The sequence below is a fragment of the Artibeus jamaicensis genome, unplaced genomic scaffold (assembly GCF_021234435.1).
Source record: "Artibeus jamaicensis isolate MK-2021 breed Jamaican fruit bat unplaced genomic scaffold, CSHL_Jam_final scaffold_474, whole genome shotgun sequence".
NCBI lineage: Eukaryota > Metazoa > Chordata > Mammalia > Chiroptera > Phyllostomidae > Artibeus > Artibeus jamaicensis.
Window position 1 is genome coordinate 16,522,286 of NW_026522046.1, and position 22,555 is coordinate 16,544,840.

Below are 22,555 nucleotides of genomic sequence, written 5' to 3' on the forward strand. Positions count from 1 at the left end.
GTACTGTGAGCATATATTTATCCATGAGAAAATGTAATTTGGTGGTTCCTCAAAGAGCTAAACATAGACTAACTACATGACCCAGCAAAGCCATTCCTGGATGTAGACGCAAGAGAACAAAAAGCAGGGGCTCAGGTGCTGAATGCCAGTGTTCACTGGGGCCTCATTCACAACAGCCGGAAGGTGGAAGCGGAAGTGCCCGTCACAAATGACTGGATAAACAAACTGTGGTTTATACATACAAGGGTTTATTATTCAGCCAGGAGAAGAAGGAAATGCTGACACATGCCATGACATGAATGAGTCTTGAGGACACTATGTTAAGTGCGATAAGTCAGACACAAAAGGACAAATACTGTATGATTCTAGTTAGATGAAACACCTAGAATAATCAAATCTGTAGACACAGAAAATAGATGAAAGGTTACCAGGAGATGCAGAAAGGGGAAATAGGAGCATTATAGCTTAATTATCATAGAGTTTCTGTTTGGGGCCATGCAAAAGTTTTGGAAATAGATACTGTCAACCAGTGGTCATTGGCGCCATTTCCACACTAACAGAAATACCCAGTTTGGAATGCGGTGAAGAATGAAATTTTATTCACTGCAGAACAGCTCCTCCATGATATAGCAAGACTGTGAAAACAGCATGACTGCGAGACTGCCCTGGGCCAGGCCCTCCTCTGGCTAGACAGCCCTGCTTTGCTGCTTGCAGGCCTGCTTTGAGCTATGCTGATCGACCCTGCTGTGCTTTAGTTTGCCCCATTCTGTGCCAGTATGCTCTGGTCAGCGCTGGTCAACTTTGCTGTGCTCTGGCAAGACATCTTCGGTGTTTCAGCTCAGTCAGGGAAATGCAGCTTCTGGGAAAGTGGGGCACAGCGAGAGGGGAGCTGGCTTATGTACATAGAAGTCCCTGCCTCTGTTCCCTGATTGGCCTGTCCTCATGCAAATGAAGACTCCAAATGCTTGCAATCTGATCTGTCTTGATTGGTCAGAATACAACCACTCTGGTTGGAGCTATGCATCTCTGATTGGATGAGGAATGCCTCAGTCTCATTGGTTGAAGTAGGACTCCAGGAACTCCTTTATAAGGGCTGGCTCAGGTGGCAGCAACACTGTGGGGGCAGGCAGTTTGGTGCAGAGGCAAGCAGTTCAGCACAGGTCTCTCCCTGGAGTGCATGAGAGGTCCCTGTGTAGAAATGCCTGCTAGGCTCTATTTTTTGTTTTTGTATTGCTTGGGTTTTTTCTTTGTTTGTTTGTTTGTTTTAATTTGAGCCCAGCTAGCTACTGGGAGCCCTTCTTAGCAGGCGTCTTCTTTCTCAGGGTTCACAACATCATTGATGGTTGCACAACCTGTGAATGTAATTCATACCCCTGCATTCAGGAGTCAACTTAGAAGTGGTTAAAATGGCCACAATAAAAAATTCAAATTAAATGTAATTTAATCTAAAGAAAAATGTCCTGTGCAGTTTAATCTTTTCTTCCCAGAAACATTCTTCCAACCTGACCTCATCCTTCCAAAGAAAACCATATCAAGTGCATACTGTATACTGGTATCCTCTATCAGGCACTTCCCCAAATAGAAAGCTATGTGGACATATGTCCTGTATTCCAAAAGAGCTTATCACATAGCCTAGGCAACAGACATGTGTATCAGTATTGTGTAAGGCCAGAGGGTGTGAGTAGACATTCTGGCATTGTGCCCTGGGAACACAGAGGCAAAACAATTTTGATTGAAAGATTGGGGATGGCTTGACCGGAGACAGAGCCTTTTAGCTGCCCTGGAAGAAGTGGGATTCCATGGGGCAGAGAAGGGAATTCCAAACTCAGAGAGTGGGTGAGCCAAGCCTCTTTAATAGGGAGGCTCACTCCTGAGCAAAGGAAAAGTGGGTGTGGGCTGCTCATACTGAAGCTGATTCTGGAAAGGCAGTTGAGGCCTGATGATGTCAGTTTTTAAGTGTCTAGTTTAATTTGTTTGGACTTGTAAATGCTGGCTGTGAGGAAATAGCTCATGTACTCTTTCTACTCCCCCATTTACCATTTAGGGATATGAGCCTCTTACCCTTATTAGAAAGAGAACTTTAACAGTTTGCACTTTTTAATGGTTTATTTTCCTCCTCAAACTGTGTGTGCCATCTAGTGATTAATCCATGCCATTACAACAGCCTGCTTTAAATTACTGGTTTCTCAGCATCCGTTAAGCTCACTGTCTTCCAACCCCTGTTGGCTGTGACTTCTGCCCTGAACTTCACTTTCCACATGTCCTGATGCATACATTGGCATTTAGAGACCTCAGTAATGAATCTGACCCCTCAGAGTAATAATACTCACCTGAAAGAAAAATGTAGTTGTTTAGAAGAAATGAACTTCAGAAACTAAGTATTATGAACAGTTTAAGTAGGATCTGATTTGAAAATTATCCAGTAGGAGCACCTTTGTGTGAACTATATAGACCTCTGAGACGTGTGGCCGAGATTCCAACCCCAGTGGGTGCCTCAGTCATTCCCAGGCTTTCTCTTCTTCCTGTCTCTCTTCCTGATGGAGACGAAGACTTGAACAGCGTTGCCTGCAAAGCGGCAATACCTGTTTCAATGAAAGTCTCCAAATTTCTGACGCTCTGACTGTGGATCAAAGTAAGGAGCTGCAGGTTCTTCTGTTTGTGCCATCACTGAGCTTAAGGCTCCTCTACAGCTCTTCTTTCAAAGGCTGTTGCTAGTCAGTTGGGAGAGTGGGCCAAAGACACACCACGTTACATGCGCAGGGGATTCACAAATCATCGGTCACTCAGAATTCTCGAAGGACCCAGAGTAATATTTTGCCTCTAAACCAGAGCTGTCAGAACTGAATCAGAGTTTCTAAACAATGATGATTTCTACATTGGACAATAGTCTAGTAGGTCCAGTATGTCTTTTTGCCTTAGAGATCTAAGCCGTGAGAAATCATTTACTCAACAACTATTAACTGAATGCCAGGCTCTGAGCTAGGGTATAAGTATGGATATAACCTGTTACACATAAAACCATTATAATAGTCTTTTCAAAAATTTTGTTATGAACACCTGCCCACCCCCCACCCCCACCGCTCACACAGGCGTGCACACACACCATCCGTGGGATCCAAGCCAGGCTTTCTTACGACACATTTTGTCCTAGGGAGGATTATGCTGCAGAGAGATAGTGGTACAATTCCCACTTTACTGCCAAAGTCCCTTATTTTTCAGTTTGTTACAAACTGTTAGCCTGGAAAATAGCTTCTGGCCTCCAATCCCAGAGCACGCACCCGAAGCCCTCAGACGTGATTGAATGTACTGCAGGAAGCCATTAGTTCAGTCTCTCAGACCGTGTGAAAAGCTTGGCTGTCATTTGAAACTGTTGCTGCATGTATCATTTTGTTGTCGTTGGATCTCTCTGTGTCTGTTTTTTGCAGGGAAAGCCAGAGGTACCGAGTATATGTTGTGATACCCCTTCTGCCAGGGTTCGAAGGAGACATTTCAACTGGTGGAGGAAACGCTCTCCAGGCAATAATGCACTTCAACTACAGGTGCCAGATTTCTAGTTGTGTGTTCTCAGCTCTCGGCCACGCGCATACACTGGTGAAAGGAAAGGAAATGCTTATCCATGTCTCTTCAGTGGATTGTTGAACAAATGAACACTTTTTAAAATTTTACTTTGACTCTTAGTCTATTTACTAGTGGGTAAAATTCAAGTAGAACCTAAAGTCATAAATGATAGGCCTAAGACACATGGCAAATATAAAAGGACTGAAACATTAGTCCTTTTTTTAGTCCTTTTTATAAAAGGACATAATTTTTATAGTACATATGAAATATGTGATATAGATGTATTATAAATATAAAATAACATATAATGCATATCTATAAATGTATAATATGCAAAATATAAAATAATATATACAAAGAGTTCTTGTATCCATTTATAATATCTACATTTATATATACTAAAGAACTAAAATATTAGTCTCCTTTATATTCACACACATTTTATGTGTATATGTGTTTATATGTATTATATATACACATATACATATAGATCTTTATAAGTGGACATAAGCACTTTATATGTGTATATATAAAACATATATTATATATAAATATTAATTTTTTAATTATTGCGAAGCTACCAGTCATTGACATTTTTATATTCCTTGTAGTAAGAAAAGAAAAAGTGCTTGAAATGCTGTGATTTGTGCATGTTTGTTTATGATTCTTCAAGGAGAAAATTCTTTCACAAAGTTGATCATAATAGTCTCTCCTAGTAAAATAGAGCATGAGGGCTCTTTCCTAGCTCCTGAATTTTTAATTCTTTTTCTCTACCACATCTTAGTTAACATTATAGGAAAGCAGTTAGTTCTGCTCTTGATATTCTAAAAAGCAGAGTTTCCATATTCAAAAAGGCCCTTGAGGCCTCAGCCTCGGCCAGCCCAGCATCATGAGGAAGGCTGAGAGGCAGGAGCTGATGATGGACTGTTGTAGAGAAGGCAGGCTTATCTCGGGGTCTCGTGGCTGGGAAAGAGAATGGAAGTCAAGAGGCAAGTGGCCGGGCCTGGGCCAGACTCCAGGTCCCGGGGACGAGCTCTGTGAGCTGAGGTCCGAAAGAGCCTACTCAAGATCACACTCTCGACAAGGCAAAGCAAGGACCTGCACCTGGGTATTTTCTTTTACTATCCCTTGTTTTTCAGAGTTGCCTGCAGTTGACCACCTTTATAATTAAACCCTTTTTAGAGGACAGAGGGGACCTTATCCAGAGCCCCCAGTGTGTAAAGCATATAAGGGTTCAGAGCCTTTGTCAAATTGGGGGTGAGGGTTTAAATGCCTTCCTGCCCCCCTTCCCTCTGGACCCCCTGTAGGATCTGAGGGTCTTCTGTGCAGGTTTGAGTGCCCCATGTGGTGGAATTATTTTACACTGGATCTTAGCCAAAAGGCCGAGAAGCAACTGGTGGAATTATTTTAGTCCTCTTGTTTTATTCAGACTTCTCAAGCTTGTATCTCCCTTCCTGGATCTCAAAAGTAAAGCAGGGGTTTTGTTTTATTTTGTTTTTTGGTTTGTTTTTTTTTGCTTCCTCTTGAGTAATTTTGCCTCGCGGCAGTATGAGAGAACTTTGTGCTGTGGTCTGGACCCTTAGATGGAAGACTTGCCCATTTCTATTATTATCTGATTCACAACCTGAAAGACAAAGTTTTTCAAGTATTTAAGGCCCCGGCATAATGTTTAATTGGATATTAGACACTCTGTTTGACATTTGAATTTTTTTTTAATATTGTCAATTGTAATTATTTTTTGTGACTATTTTCTTGGGTTTGAACCAGCCGAATTAAATAACATGCTTAGCTTATGTTCAGCAACTAAAACTATAACCTTTTTTATGCAAAAACATCTCTATTTGCTGGCATAACCTTTAATAATATCAGCATTTTCCAGGTATAACTCTATTTTCAATTACTTTCATAAAGCAAGCAGATGGAGCATAGAATGTTTTGTTTTGTCAGTCTTTATAATTCACAGACTACTATCAGAGCCTTGAAAAAACAAATCACTAATAGTCAGTTACTTGAGAATGTATTTTTCACTTTTAAGGGGCTTGCCGACTTTACAGAGATAGCCCAAGTATAATAGTTTCTTTAATTCCAAAATCACTCTGCGAAGTGTTTGCACTTTTCACCTCTGAGGGGAAAGTGATTATGTGATTATTCTTATGTGTGGAGGCATTCTAAATTTATCTTTGCTGGCACTAAATTTCCTAAGAAAGAAAGTTCAATCATCAACCATCTTTTAAAAATAACATCTCTTCCTGAAATCAATTTTATAACTTTTCCATTTACTTACCTCAAAACAACTACCTTATTCCATCACTAACATTACAAAAGTGATATTCGTTGGTTTTTTCATTTTTAAAAAAGTCTATGCAGCGTCTTTTCATAAAAGCACTTGTGCTGTTTTTACTCACCTTGAGGCTATCATCTCCCACAAATGGGGATTGGTTCCTTTGAAACCTCCATAATTATTTATTTTCTTTGCATATCTTCAGAACCATGTGCAGAGGAGAAAATTCCATCCTTGGGCAGTTAAAAGCAGAGCGTAAGTAACTGCTTCTCTTTTCCTCCGTGCTTGTTTTGGCGATGCATCAATAATCATTAACACCTTCACAGTGTAGTTATGGAACTCTGTTTCCGTAAGATGTCCTATGAAATACTTAACCAAGGTAAATTTATTCTCATTAAACTGTCCAAACTGATGTTCGAATGAAGACAACATGACTGGAGATGCATAGTAATAAAAATGAGAGTATTTTACAATATATTTTATGATTTATTTCTATTTATTTATGATAATTGTTTTGATGATGAATGGGATTTGGAAGGCACTTCGCCAGACCTTCCATTTGCCTTCTCCTGTGACCCTGCACCACAGTCCTAGGCGGTGAGCAGGACAGCTGTCATCCCTGCATTAAGGGTGAGGACACAAATGCTGCAGGGTTGACAAGTATTTGTGTGGCCTCCTGTAAGTGTAGATATCCCAGGGTCTGAATTTTTTAGGACATTATACTGAAGGAAAATAAGAAAAGAACGCAGTAATACCTTTCAGTTTTATAATCCTTCGTATAGTCAAAGGCCCTTTCTTAGATAACTTCTCTCTTTTTTTTTTAATCCTCACCTCAGGGTATGTTTATTGATTTTAGAGGGGAAGGGGGAGAGAGAAACAGCTATCAGTTGTCTCCTGTATGTGCCCTGATTGGGGATCGAACCCACAGCCTAGATATGTGCCCTGTCCAGAGATCAAACCTCTAACCTTTCAGTGAATAGGATGATGCTCCGAGCCAGCCACCCAACCAGGGTTCTCAGATACCTTCTCAAATGATCCTTCTGTGCAGTTCTTCACTACCATAGATTGTACCTGCAGGTTTACTTGCCTGTATCTCTGTGAACTGACTCTAAGTTCAGCACATAGCAGAGGCTTCATAATGTTCTATACCCTGTGCAGTAGGTCTGAAAGTTTCCATAAAAAAATACGCTGGAGTCAGAGCCCAAGTTGTCTGACCTTTGGTTCGTTCATATTGGGTCTAGATTGTGAAAAGTTGAAGGGCCACCTGAGAAAGACTAGATTTTATCCGGAAGGAGATCAGATGAGGCTGATGGAAGCCCCTGATTCCTGGAATGGTCGCACCAAAGTGCTGTTTGTATGAAGATTCACTTACTACAGGTACACACAGCAGAGAGAGGCTTACTGCAGATGAGAGCTGGAGGCATACTGGTAATGGAAAGCGAGGATGCGTGTAAGACTGAAGGAAGATTTGAGCGGTGGGTGTGGGAGCAGAAGAGTAAGGGAAGCAGATAATCCAAAGAGTTTCAGTCCCACCGGCTGGGAGAAGGGAGCTGCCACTGGAGAAGGCAGGAGGAGCCATCGCAATGACATGCACCACGTGGTACGGCCTTCAGACATGCTGATCACCTCAGTTTTTTGAGGAGTGAATGCACTAGATAGTGTATCAGAATATGGGGAGGGAATATTAGTCCTTCCATGTGTGTATATTTTTCACATGAAGAATTAGGACATTGCCCTGGCTGGGTGGCTCAGTTGAATGGAGCATTGTCCTGTAGACCAAAGAATTGCAGGTGCAGTCCCTGGTCAGGGTGTGTATGAGAGGCAACCAACCAATGTTTCTCTCTCTCTCCCCCTCCCTCCCTCTAAAAATCAATAAACAAATCCCTGGGTGAGAATTAAAATTTTTAATAATTAGGACATTACTAGGAAAGGCATAGATAGGATTTTCAAAAATTCACTCCTACATAAAAGCAACTAAAACACCAAAATTATCAAAGTCATCTTTTTTGGAACTCTGGAAACCTACCAAAGGCATGTGACACTCTGAGGAGTGTTTATTCAAGAAAGATAGCAGCATCTTGGTCAAAACAGCAAGCTTCGTGGCATTTTAATTCAGCATATACCCCTTCCCCTCTCCTCAGTTCTGCAGTAGCCAGGAAAACCAGCTCATCACTGTAAAAAGCAGCAGCCTAGTGGCCACCGGAAGGAGCAGAATGGGTGTGAAGCCCCTGCCTGCTGACAGTTCTGATGATTGTAATTTGACCCGACAGTGTGAGTTTCTGCAACAGCTAGTTTAACTAAGTTCTTCCTTCAAAGAACTAAAAGAAATGATATGTAAAGAACTAAAGGAAGTATAAAAACAATGTATCCTCAAGTAGAGAATATATAAACACAGGATTTTTTTATTAAAACGTTTCTATAAAAGTTCTTTTCTTATAATAAAGGAATGACAGACATCCACATTTGGGAGTGGGAAAGTGTAACAGCTGAAATGAAATGCACAGTAAGGGCTCAGTGGCAGACCGGAGCAGGCAGAAGACCTGTGCAGGCAGGCCCGTTGAGGGTGCCCAGTCTCAGCAGCAGAAGGAAAAGCAGTGGAGAAAAGTGAGCAGAGCCTCAGAGGCCTGTGCAACACCACCAGGCACACCGACATACACACACAATGGGAGTCCCAGAGAGACAGGAAGGAAAAAAAGCGCGTATAGAATATTTAAAGAAATAATGACTGAAAACTTCCCACATTTGATGAAAACATGAATCTACACATCCAAGAAGCTCACCCAAATCTAAGTAAGATGAATCTAAAGAGATCCACACCAAAACACATTGTAATCAAAATAGCGAAAGACAAAGACAAAAGGAATCTTGAAAGCAGCGAAGGACAAGCAAATAATCAGGAAGATTAACAGGCAATTTCGCATCGGAAACCATGTCATTTGTTTCTTTGATAATGTCCTTTGGAACAAATAAAAGCCTTTATGTTTATGATGAAATATTTACGTGTTTGTTTATGGTACACAACCCAAGAAACCATTGCTTAATCCATTATGAGAGAAAATGTTTGCAAATCATAAGTCTGATAAGGAATTGGTATCCTGAATATATAAAGAACAATTACATGTTAACAATAAAAAGCCCGGTTTATAAAATGGGCTAAAGATCTAAGTAGACATTTTCCCAAAGAAGGTATATAAATGCTCAACAAACACATGAAAAAATACTCAACATCATTAGTGTTTAGGGAAATTCCAGTAAAAACCACAAACTACTGCTTCATACCCACCACAATGGATGTACTTTCAAAAATAAAAAAGAGGTTGACAAGGATATGTTGATATTGGAACCCTTATACAATACTGTTGGGAATTCAAAATGGTGCAGGCTCTTTGAAAAGCAATTTGATAATGCCTCCGAAATTAAACAGAAAGTTATCATATAACTTTCTGCTCCATAGTACATACCTAAGAGAGTGCAAAACATATGTCCACACAAAAACTTGTACATGAATGTATATTGCAACATTATTTGTAATAGCCAAAACATGGAGACAACCCAAATGTTCACTGGTTGGTCAATGTAGAACCATAGCATGTTTATCCATACAATGGAATATTATTTAGTTAATAAAGAAAATGTACTGATACATGCCACAACATGGATGAACCTTGAAAATATTATGCTAAGTGGAAAGAAACAAGACACAAAAGGCCACATATTGTATAATCTCATTTTTTTTTATTAAATTTTATTTAGTTACTTTTCAAGTACATTTTTTTTTTAATCTATTTCTCCCATCCCACCCCCCCCCGCCCGGTCTCCCCCCTCCCTCCCATTCCCCCCCCCAGTCCTCATCTCTGTGTCTTTCATACTTGTTCCTCAAAATCCCTCCCCCTTTTTCCCCCTTAAGTTCCCTTCCCTCTCCCCTCTGGTCGCTGCCAACTTGTTCTCTATTTCAGCGTCTTTGTTTTTATTCTGTTTGCTTGTTTGTTTTATTCTTTAGCTTCCTGTCAAAGGTGAAATCATATGGTATTTGTCCTTCAATGCCTGGCCTATTTCATTCAGCATAATGCTTTCCAGTTCCATCCATGTTGTTGCAAAAGGTAGTAGCTCCTTCTTTCTCTCTGCTGCATAGAATTCCATGGTGTATATGTACCACAATTTTTTGATCCATTCATTTACTGATAGGCACCTAGGTTGCTTCCAACTCTTGGCTATTGTAAATTGTGCTGCTATGAACATTGTGGTGCATAGGTTCTTTGAAATTGATGTTTTAGGATTCTTGGGGTATAATCCTAGCAGTGGAATTGCTGGGTCAAAAGGCAGGTCAATTTTTATTTTTCTGAGAAAATTCCATACTGTTTTCCATAATGGTTGTACCAGTCTACAATCCCACCAACAGTGAACTAAGGTCCCCTTTTCCCCACACCCTCTCCAACATTTGTTGTTTGTTGCTTTGTCTATATAATCTCATTCTTTATGGAACATTTTAACAGGCAAGTCCATAGACACAGGAAAGTAGAGTGGTCCTTACCGGCGTCTGGACAGAGGGCAGATGGAGAGTAACTCCTAATAATTATGGTGTTTCTTTGGGGGCCCATAAAAATGTCTTAAAATTAGACAGTGCTGATCATTGTATAGCACATCAATATACTTTTTAAAAACACTGAATTGTACATTATAAAGGAGTAAATTTTAGGGCATATGGGCTTTTACATGACTTGGAAGCTTTCAAATAATGAATTAAACTTATATGTATAATACTGTGTATGTATGTGTATTTGGGTTCCCCCAGAATTTTTCACGATTGGTCGCTCAGTCTAAAACAACTTTAGAAAAAACTAACATTAATTCTAATGACAAAAATAAAAAACTTTAGAAACAACTTCCCACATAAGACATGTACATCACTAATAATAAATACTTTGCAAAGTTTTAACTAATTGCAAGCAGGACAGAGAAGATTTACTGGAGCATTATCCTTAGCTCAATTTTTTAACAGCTTCAAGTGAAGATGACGGCGAGGGAATACGGCTGTAAAAGATACACTGTTGAAATGAAATCAGGAAAGCCGGTCAGTGCTGACAGTGGCTAGTAAAATGCAAAGTGAGGTTATAGGAGACAAACAAGTCGGAACAAGCCTGTGGAGTTTCTCGACCATAAAAATGGCCTGAGCTGATTGTAAAGCGTTTCCTCTGGCTCTGGGCCCTTTCCCTGCCTTTGCCTATTCAAGGGGAAAATTGGATTTTAACACAAGAAGTAATTTCAATGTTAAGCCCTCTTCTGAAAAGATTTCCAAGTACCCTGGGAACAAGTCAAAATCAGACATCTCAGTAGGGACAATATTCATTCTCTGAACAGGGAAGAACAGATTAATGACATAGCGCCCCTTTTTGAGGTACAACATTCTGTTGTTATTTTTGTTTCTGTAAATGCATAGTGGGTTTTAAATACATGAACCAGCTAATCTCTAATTGGATAGAAAACTATAGTTCTGTGCCATTTCAGTTCTTTAAAAATAACAGAACTGCCACTGTGAATATGTTAAAATTGCAGCTATTACTGTATAATTATCTGATACTCCAATCTTCTGTGATTTAGTATTTAATTTAAAACATTTCTTTGTCATTTTTATAACTTTTGTGAGTTATGACATTTTAGCATCCAATTTAGTATGATTTAACAGAAGGTCTAGATGTATTTGATCAGGATTAGAAATGTACAAATGTGAACGGCTACAAGTTTTCAAGTAACAAAAGCCTGTGGCAACCTTTGAAGTCCTTTTATAAATTTTTCTTGCAAATATCAAGCCTGCTGCATTGATTTTCTCACCTTTTGAGGTATATATGTGCAATGCTCGTAACAGATATGTCCTAGGAGCCTGTATAAACCTCAAGATTCTGAGATGTGGTACCGCCATGACATATGATTTGGAAACCTCCTGATATATTTCCATCTGTTGCTTCATATTAATGCTTGTACATGCTCCTGGCTTTCTCCCATTTTCTTCAAAAGGTTCTTGTTTCCTCAGTCCATCCTCACACCACAGGAAACATCACCAACGTTGTAGCTATGATGTATCGGTCCAGTTTTCTTCACAGAACAAAACACTAGCAGGATTAATTTCTTGACTTGCTTTTTTCCCTGCTAGATGGGCCCCCCACTGCATTTGACAGGCCACACTTGAAATCATCCAAAATGTTCACTTTCCGGCTGGGGACCCTTTGCCTCCTTCTCGAGGGCATTTTTCACAAACAGATTATATTTTTATCACGTCGTAGAGCTATTTTACAGTCAAGGATACAGGTTGGACCATGTGGGCTGTGAGGTTCTCCAGCTAATTGATAGGTTGCTGATACTCTCTAGCCTTGCTTTAAAACGGCACAAATCTGTGCCTTAGAAAATTACAAATCACTAGGTCTTAAAGTTGTAGGTTGCTATTAGTCAGTATCACTAATGTTTAAAAAATTTTTTAAGTAATTTTAGACTTCTGGCTTCTAGAACTGCTATATACCCTCCACTCTGATTTCCCAAATGTTAACATTTTACCTTTTTGCTTCATCGTTCTCCTTTACTAGATAGGTGGGCATTTTTCCCCTGGACCATTTCAGAATGAGTTTCAGCCATGATACCCATATACCCCTAAATACATAAGGATGGGTTCCTGAAAAAACAGGACATTTTTAAAGCAGCTATAATTCAATTATCAAAATAAATGCAATCAACATTAGTGAAATACTATTGTCCTCTTGTAGACCTTACTGAAATTTTGCCAGTTGTCTTCCTGATATCCTTTATAGCAAAATAGGGGGATGATTTGTTCCAACTCAAGATTCAGTCAGCAGTCATGTGTTGCATTTTGTTGCCATGTATTTTTATTTTTCTTTAATCTGAAAAAACCCCCCAGTCTTTTTTTGGAAGGTGGAGACTTTTATGATCTTGATATTTTTGAAGAGTACAGACTGCTTATTCTGTAGAGAAGCCCCCAGTGCAGGTATTCATTGCTTCCTCATGATTGGATTCAGGTTATGCCCTTTCGGCAGGAATATTACAGAAGTGATGCATCCTTCCTCATGGGCCATGTCATCCCGGACATGATGTTGGGGTGCCCCACTACTGGTTTCACTGACTGACTGCCGAGTGAAGGTGGTATCTGTCAGGTGTATCCACCATATGATTACTGTTTCCCTTTGCAATTAGTATTTGTGGAAGAACGCTTTGAGGCTATATAGAAATCTTGCTTCCCATCAAACACCCAGTAATTTTTAGCATGCATTAGTGATTCTCTAATCAATCAATTATTACCACTATGATTCAATTATTATTACCATGACAGTTGCTAAATGCTGGTTTTCTAATTCCATTATTTCTTCTATATTTATTACTTTGTTCTTAATTTGTTATTTGCAATTCTACTTACTGCAGCTGTAATGAAATCTTTCCCTTCTACATTTATGTATTCTTGTTTTTACATTGGTATGCATTCATGGATTCGTATTTTATTCAGTAGGTCATGATTGGGATGCTCAGCTCCCATACTTTTGTCCTCTGAGGGATTTTCTTAAGGGGCTTTGGTGTGCTTTTTGCCATGTCCCCATCAGCCTTCTCCCCCTCCCCAGCACAGCAAGGGTTTCAGACTCATCTTGTACATTCCTACAACTAGTCCTGCCAGCAACCATTTCTCCAAGGAATGTAGACTCATTCAGTGGAATATAGAATTTAGAAACCAAGATCTGGGTTCCAGAGAAGATCATTGCTACCGGGCTGTGACTGGTGTGGGCTGTGAGTATTCTACTTATCTGTCCGCCATCTGTCTGTCTGTCTGTCTATGCTCCATATTGGCATACTGATACCTCCAGTTTCACACATTGCAGGATTCCTTCCAGCCATCTCTCTGTTTTTGTAACTCCTCTTTCAGTGAGAAACATCGCTCCTAGTAGCTACAATATCTGTATCCATTTCCTCAGTCCCAGAATACACAGAGAATAGTTTCTTAACTGCTAGCCCATGCTACTATAAAAAATAAATCTACTCACTAGAACTTAATATTTGTTCATAGTTCCTTTTGTCTTTAGATTAAGGGTATACGTACACTCAAGAGTTACTGTCCAAAATTAATTTGAATTATATTATTGATTTTAAGTACAATGAGGTTCATTTGCTTCAGTTTGTGTTCTATTTTAGGGATTTTTTTCTTTAGCTTTTGTGATTTTTTTTGAGTGTGTGCAATATACAAGGGTTGGCAAACGTAGGTTTACAGTTGTATTGCAAATAAATAATACAATAATTAACAAATAATAATACAAGAATAAACTGTTTCACGTACTCAGAACTGTAAACTACTTTTGCTCACTTCTGCACTGCAGATAGTTTAAATATGAAAAAAGGCATACTTGAGATGCATTACTCCCCTATGCTTTCTTTTTCTTCCCTACCCTCTTTTTCACCCTGTTGCCAACCACCTCCTATGGTTAAACAATTTTATCAGTTCCTAGATTATTCTTGCTGTGTTTTTTTTGCACAAATGAGCAGATAACATGCGTATTTTCTATATTTCTCCTATTCTCTTCTATAAGAATAGCGTACTACATATTCTCCTATGCACTTTGCTTTTTCATTTAACAATATGTCCTGAAAGTCACTCTGTATTAGTTTGTAGAGACCTTCATGCCTTTTTTACCTTTGCATACCCTTCTATGTATAGGTTTGCCATAGTTAATTCAATCACTTTCCTATGTGTGGTCAGGTTTTATTCAGTATTTTTCAATTACACGATGAGTAACACTGAATATGTATGTATGTTCTCATTTGTTGCAGTTACATATTTAGGGTAAATTTCTAGAGTGGGACTGCTGGGTCCATAGGTAGAGAAACACATAGGTAATTTTGTCAGATATTGCCAAATTTCCCTCCAAAAAGCTTGAGCCAATTCACACTCTCAGAACCAACGTATGAGAGAGCCTGCTCCAACAGTCTGACCAACAGAATGCATTATCCTGCTTTTTCTTGCCTATCTCAGAGGTAAGAAATGGTTTCTCAGTGGAGTTTTAATTTGCATTTCTATTATTATAAGTAAGGGGGAATATCTTTTCAAATGTATGTTTTTGTGTGTGTGAATTATCAGTTCATGTCTTACTCTTATTTCTCTGTCTAGATTTTCACCTGCTCCCTTTAATTATTGAGTTCCTTATAAGTGTGCACTCTTCACTTTTTATCTGTGACACATACTGCAAATACTTTCCCCCACTTTATTATTTGTCTGTTGTTTTTTGCTTGTGGTGTTTTGTATCTTGAAAATGTAGTGTTTTTTTTTAACTGAGCCAAAGTAATCAATCTTATTTTTTATTGCCTCTGGACAGTGACAAGCCTCCCCTACACTCAGACCATACAGGAACTTACTGTACTTTCTTCTAACATTGCTATGGTTTTATATGCTTCCATCTCTCTCTCAGATCCATTTTGGGTTTATTCTTGTGATTGGTGTGAGATAAACATATAATTATTATCTTTTTCAAATACCAATGCAATTGTATGGGTGCTTTTTATTTAAAAGTCCTAGTCCTTTATGTAAAAATTCTTTCTCTAGTTATTTGAGATGCAGTCTTTATGTACATATGCAGAATTTCCATATGCACTTGGATCTATTTCTGGACTTTTCTATTCCATTCCCAGGTTTAGTTGTCTATTTATAGGCCAGTTCTGCACTGTGTTAATTACACAGACTTTATGGAATGTGTTAATATCAGATGTATGAAATGGGACTAATGTCCCCCCATAGTTTTTCTTTTCCAGTTTTATTAATAACCATTCTTGACTGTTTATTTTTTCATATAAATGACAGCATCAGGTTTTCTAGTTCCGTGGAAACCTGTGGGTGTCTTACTGAGATTACATTCTGAGTAACCTTACATGTATGAGTTACCCTGAAGAGAGTTGCCATTTCTTTTTGTTGTTTAATGTTGAATTGTTCTGTCCCAGAGCAAGGGATGTCTTTTAACTTGTTCAACTTTATTCTCCTGTCTTTCAATAGTTTAAAATTTTTCTTCATAAAAATTTTGCACATTTATTGTTAAGTTTATCTTTAGGTGTTTCATCTTCTTTGTCACCATTATAAGTGAGGTTTTGTCTATATTATATCCTCTGAATGGTTATTGTTTGTGTGTTTGGAGACTATTGATTTCTAAATTTATATACTATCATGCTTATTCTTTTATTGTTTGAGATCATGTTATCATGGAGTCCACAAGTATACTATTATATTACCTATAAATGGAGGTGATTTCTTTAGTCTAAATGCATTGGCTGATGCCCCCAAGGTAATATATACACACATACACAGATGTATATATATATATAATTCATGTATTATATATATATTTTTTTAGCATGTTAAGAAAGTACTCCTCATTTTCTACTTTGTTTGTTGTTTTTATCAAGAATTGGTATTAAATTGTGTCAAAAACTCCTCAGCATCTGTTGAGATAATCATGATTTTTCTTCCTAGATTGATCAATATCCTATCTTATATTAATGGATTTCCTCACATTGAGCAGACTTGTACCCCTAGAATGCATCTCACTGGGTCATGCTGTGTTATTTTCTGAGTGTGTACCACTAATCTGAAGTCTATAAATACCAAGACTCTGTAGCAGTATCATTCAAAGAATGATATCTCCTAGGGCATTTGAATTACAGATTTCTACTGTATCCGAACACTGGGAGAGTCCCAGGATTCTGCTTCTACCAGGTCCCCAGGAGGTGGTCTCCATGCACACTGGGAACCATTGGTCTACTCTGTTGCTCAAAGTGGATATTTTATGAGAAGTTACTGCAAAAAAATGTTTTTTTTAGCAAAGGATTTGATCTGTGATTTTTTAAAAGCTGCTTTATGTCTTAGAATTTTAGATTCTAGATCATGAGCCACCTACAGGAAAGTAGATGATACAGAGAAACCAAAAGATAAAATACCAGCTGCTACCCGTTTATCCATTCCTCTATTTACTCATCTATTTAACTTTTTAAAGCACCGTGCAAGGGTTTGGGATACAAATATGTGTAAGACCTGCACAACAGTAGGAAAAATGGAGGATTAAATAAGTGGTGGTAAAAGAATGTACTAGGCATTATATTAGAAATATTTTCCTAGAATTAATGGGCATGCAGGACTTAGGAGAGGAAATACTTCTCTCTCTAGTTCAAAGAGGAGGCAATTCTTTGTATAGAACATGTTTCCAATATAACATTAATAAATGGAGAAAAATTACTTGCAAAAATCTCCTTTATATGAAACTTTAGAGATGCATGTGCTACACATGATGTACCAGTGAACCAGCACATCAGTTCCCACAGACACAGCTGCAGGCTCACCCATACGTGTAAGGGGAGGGTCTCCGCGTGTAACCTGTGAATGAAGTTCTTTCCAAGATACTCGTATTTAACAGGAACACAGAGTGACACCAACAGTAAAACAGAAAACATTGCTAATACATGGAAACTTCAGTCAGTGGAACATGAACCACATTGGTTCTACTAAAGTGCTTGAGATTCCAATAAAGAAAAAAAAGACTTATGTTCTCTTTCTATTAGAATTTGTGATGGTTTGGTTCCACTTCATTCATTCTAGTATCAGGCTTCGCTCGTCCCAGACAACCGCGATGTGGGCGAGGGACCGTACAATCTGCAACTGCCATTCAAGTCAGGGCAGTGGTGAGGGGCTGGCGGGGTGTGGAATGCGTTTCTCCTTATGACGGGAAAGGCCCTCACATGAGGAGAGGGCAATGAGTTCAAGTGCAAACCTGGTTCTGCCTGCTCTGAAGAAAAAACTCTCCAAAGCCAAATAGAGTCAGGATTCCTTCATTTCCTCATCTTCATAATTTAGAAGGAGTGTCATTTAATTGCCAGCATTTATATCTACCCAACGTCTGTAGAATATAACTGCTCCTTCGTGCTGCATACTTGCGTGCTGCAAACTGTGCGTACCTCAGGCAGTTTGGGCACACGTCCTGCATCTGATTTCACCCGTAGCAGGCGGCGACCAAGACGGGTGGCACGAGGCCACACCGAAGTCTTAGCTTATCTGCTCGGGCTTGGCTTTGATGGTCGCACTGCGGGAGTTACTCACCAAATCATTGACATAAAATGTTCATATTCAAATATATTTTTGGATTGCCTCAGCAAAAGGAAGACATGGAAAGCACTTCAGTATGATTTTTTAAATGTGTGTGTACAATATCAACGATATAAAATTATCCAGATAGCAAGAATAGATCCTGGGCGAATCTGGGAATTACACACGCACATTCACACACACATTATACAATATATTTCTTAACCTATTTAAGTAATATAGTTGTTTTGGTAAAGTTCAATGTGCTATTACTGAGCTTGGTCATATTAATTTTAGTAATTTCTCTTTAAACTTACAGTTGGCAATCAGTGGATAAATTACATATCATTCTGTGGTCTCAGAACACACGCCGAGCTTGAAGGGAACCTAGTCACGGAGCTCATCTATGTCCACAGCAAGTTGCTAATTGCCGACGACAACACTGTTATTATTGGTAAGTAGATGGTCTCTAACTCGTTGACTTAAATCATCCAGAAATCTTTCTATTCCTCTGAGCTTTCTGTGCAGTTGAGAAGGATAGTAACATACCATCTAAAACATTTCTGAAGCGATCTGGTTTGCTTACAACCTTTCTAATCCCTGTTTTTTATCTGTGAAGAAACACAGGCCCCGAGCAATTAAATGACCACTGTGTAAATTGCAGTATCCGAAGGCAGCAGTTTGACCCAGCAGAGCGATAGTCGGCCTGCTCTCTCTAATTCTTTTATACTCCTTATTTTAATTGAACCCAAGTGCCTGCATTTGGGGACTTGAAGGAGGAGAAATGGGGTGGGAGAATGTGTCACACTTGAGTACCTGGTGATGTGAGTGTGTTTGCCCTCCACCCATCTCACCACGGCCACAGATCTTAAGTTGTGCCAGGGTCAGAATCAGAAGGGTATTAAAATACTGTTTCCTCCATGTTTTCTGTTTTTTTTCCCTAGAGTCTTTGTTTTGGGTGTCATTAAACAGGGTGCAGAGTGGACCAGCTGGGTTGGTGTCAGCGCAGTTAGGGGGCATTGTGAAGTAATGGTATGATGGAGCTCTGGACTAAAGTCTGCAGTCTTTTCTTGTCAAGGATGCACAATAGAATTCTCCAGAGTCCTTTCCCCACCAACAGATTCGTGAGAGAGTTATTGGTTTCACATTCTACCTAGATTAGATCAACTTGACCAGAGGGATGGGTGTTCAGCTTCATTATTTTATACACATGGAAAGCTTTATTTTCCCATCACTGAATTGTTTTGCTTTCTAATATTATGTAACATATACACAGAAAGGCCAGGATGAGAAACAGTGTTAATAATCAGCCAGATAAATGAGTTGACAAGGGTTGGGGGTAGGTTACTTAGAGATACAATGTGTCCCACTATTGGGGATTCTGCTCATCTGTTTTAAATGAAATGTAGTTTTTCATCTATTATGAGATACTTCCCTATTCTTTAAGAAACTAAATGTCCTGGAGTGTTTTAAAATGTCTTGGCAGTAAATATAGACATCCTCCGCTGATAAAAGGGAAAAAAAGCCTCGGATCTAGGAGTAATGAGACTGCCTTATCTGGTACAGGATTGGAAAGAAAGAAAAAGTAGTTCTGAAGCCAGCAAATGTAGTCTCACATCCAACACCACACACACACACACACACACACACACACACACACATACATACACACACACTAAATACATTTACTGGGCATTTAAGAAAAATGTCTTGTATATCTGATCCCTTGCTCTATAGGGTTCAGAGCTCTTTAGGGATTCATTTACTCCCCTATTTCACCCAGAACAAGGTTTCTCTTATTCCCCTCAAGCTACTCTGGCCTTGCCCTTCGGAAGCCACTCTCTGAATATATTTGTATTAAATTTGGCAAATGACAGTAGGAAGGAGCAATACTAATGTCTGCTGAAATGGAAAAAAACAAACGAAGTGAAATAAAATTCACTTGATCTCTGGAAGATTTTAGAATTCTAGAAGTAAAAAATTGACAGATGTAAATATTTTACTTTTAAAGGTCATTTTGATTTTCAACCTGTTTTATTTTACTTAAAGGATAAATGCAAAGTAGTTTTCAGTAACAGCACTCTGTTAAATAGGTTTGTTGAGTTTTTTAATTGACTTACTTTCTAGAAAGGTCTGTGAACCCTCAGAGGTACAGTTTTTTAGGCTGTCAATCACAGGTCAATTTTGCATGTACTTCTTCCTCTCCTGAGACTGAAGATGTGGGCTCGGGAGTACGAAGATGTCTTCCTTTGGTTCCAGGGGCTGATTTCTCTTTCTCCTTCCCCCAGGGCACAACAGATTTCCCCCGGGGAAAATTCCAAAGATACCCTTGTTCTTTTTATTTCAGAAGCATAAGCAAGTTTGCTGTTGCTGTTCAACCCATCAGCCCAGCAGCCCAGTTTAAGTTCATAACACAGGGAGCAATGTTGAAAATTCGCAGAGAGGAGTTTGAGAAGTTATGGAAGAATATTTTACAGGTGTTAAGCAAGTTATCTCAAAGCTTAAGAGTTAAAGTAACCCATGGTTAAATGTCCTAACATGGGAAATTTATGCCAGAATTACTGAATGATTGATATAAGTACAATGAATAATTGTTTATCCTCATTTTTCCCTCAGGAGGAAACAGTTGTGTTCTTGCACTAAAGTCTCTTTGGTGTAGAACTTCCGTTGTCTGTTGGCCTGAACATCCCTGCTGGTTATAAATCCTGTGGCCAAATCCAGTTTTCTAACCCATCTTGATATTGTCCCTGAGCGAAGTTAACAATGATTTGCTTTCCTACCCAAAACAAGGCTATCCTTAAGTAGAATTTAAGTCTATTGTGTTGACTATGTGAAGTGAGTTTTTGCTGTTCCCTAGTCCACTGCAAAGTACAGTGAGTGGGGAATGTCCAACAGGACTCAAACACTGCGCTGCCCCGCAGAACTGCTGGGCCAGAGGGGCGGGTGGCCTGCCTTCCACCCGACACCAAAAACACCCGCATGCAGACTGCAGCACTGGAACAGGCGAGGGTGGGTGGGTGAGAAACCCGCTGGCTGAGACACTGCAGTGGCTGATGAGAGGCTGTGGCTGAAGGGCTGCCAGGTAAAGGGGGATTCCACCTGATCTCATGTTGTGGGTCTCTTTCAACCCTGGCTGCCTTAGAATTGCCTGGGGAGCTTTTAGCAACTTATAATTATGGAGAAGCTTATTTGTGTCTGCAATTTTTCTTAAACCAGATTTGTTTAAAGGATGGATTAATGAATAGGTCAAGGGATGAGGTAGTATTGGAAATGTCTGGTTTCTACTTGTAGAAATTCTGACGAAATCGGTCTGGTCTGGGGCCCAGACATCAAGGTGTTTTTGTTTTTCTCTTTGGCACCAGTATTTTTTTCAAAGCTTCCTAGGTGATGCTCATGGGCACTTCAAGCTGAGAATTTCTGAACTGCAGACACAGGGAACAGGAGGGGTGGGAAGTATAGGACAGCTGGTGTGGGCTCAACAGAAGAATCAGTTTTCCTTTAAAACGCTACAACACGGCACAGTTGGTGTGTTCCTTGTCTGTTACTGCTGCAACACATGGCCACAAACTTAGGGGCTTAAAACAGGTCATATTTATGGTTCCGTAGGTTAGGAGTCCAACACAGACTTCCCTGAGCTAACATCGAGGTGGCGGCCCTGCCTTCCTTTCCGGAAACTCTGCGGGAGAGTGCCTTTCCTTGTCTTTTCCAGCTTCCAGAGGCTGGCCACATTCGTGACCCCCTTTCTTCATCTTTGAAGGCAGCAATATTATATCTCTCTGAAAGCCCACCAAAGTTACAACCCATTTTCCTGGAATCTCCCTCTGAATCACCTTTACTTTTAAGGATGTTTGTGATTATATTAGCTTTATCCAGATAACCCAGGACAATTTCCCTATTTTAAAGTCAGTTGATTAACGTCCTTTATTCCATATGCACCCTGAGTGCCCCTTTGCCCTGTAACGTGACAAATCCACGGGCTTTGGGGACTGGGATGCGGGTGTCTCTGGGGGCCATCATTCTGCCTACCACAGGCGGAGTCACGATTTCTGAAACAAGGTGTGAAAAAAGCACAAACTGCAAAGGGAGAGATAGATAAATCCAACTGCATTAAAATTCAGAACTGTATCCATTAAAAGACACTATAAAGAGAATAAGAATCTAAACCACAAACTGGAAATGGGTACTTGCAGCACACTTAATATTCAAAACATATAAAGAACTCCTATAAATCAGTATGAAAAGATAACTCCAAGAAAAAAATGACAAAGGAACTATATAAGAACATCACCAAAGAGGATGTATCATATTTATATATATGAAAGATGTTCATTCTCATTAATGTAATTATGAAACAACAGTTTTTAAAAATACCAATTAGCAAAAATTAAAAAGTCGTCCAATCCAAGTATTGCAGGACTGTGGAGCACCAGTCTCCAGGTCTGCAGACGGAGCCCAGGCAGATTGTCACATGTGTGCACCAGAAAACACGCACACGCTGTGTGCAGCTCAGTGGCGCATCACAGCAAAACCGTGGAAACGACCGGACATCCATCAGCAGTAGAATGAATAAGTCCTGGTGTGTTCATTCAAGGAAAATAGTAATTAACAGCTCT

At 39.4% G+C, this 22,555-nt stretch overlaps 1 protein-coding gene across 5 annotated transcripts in view; it reads left to right on the forward strand.

The window, feature by feature from the left end:
* PLD1 (phospholipase D1) overlaps positions 1-22,555 on the forward strand; it is a 185,413-nt gene that overhangs the window by 140,080 nt on the left and 22,778 nt on the right. For all 5 annotated transcript variants that reach the window (XM_037137477.2, XM_037137478.2, XM_037137473.2 and 2 more), the window contains 3 exons: positions 3,426-3,539; positions 6,045-6,094; positions 18,262-18,396. In XM_037137477.2, the coding sequence (XP_036993372.2) occupies positions 3,426-3,539; positions 6,045-6,094; positions 18,262-18,396 (299 nt within the window). The remainder of the gene's footprint in view (positions 1-3,425; positions 3,540-6,044; positions 6,095-18,261; positions 18,397-22,555) is intronic.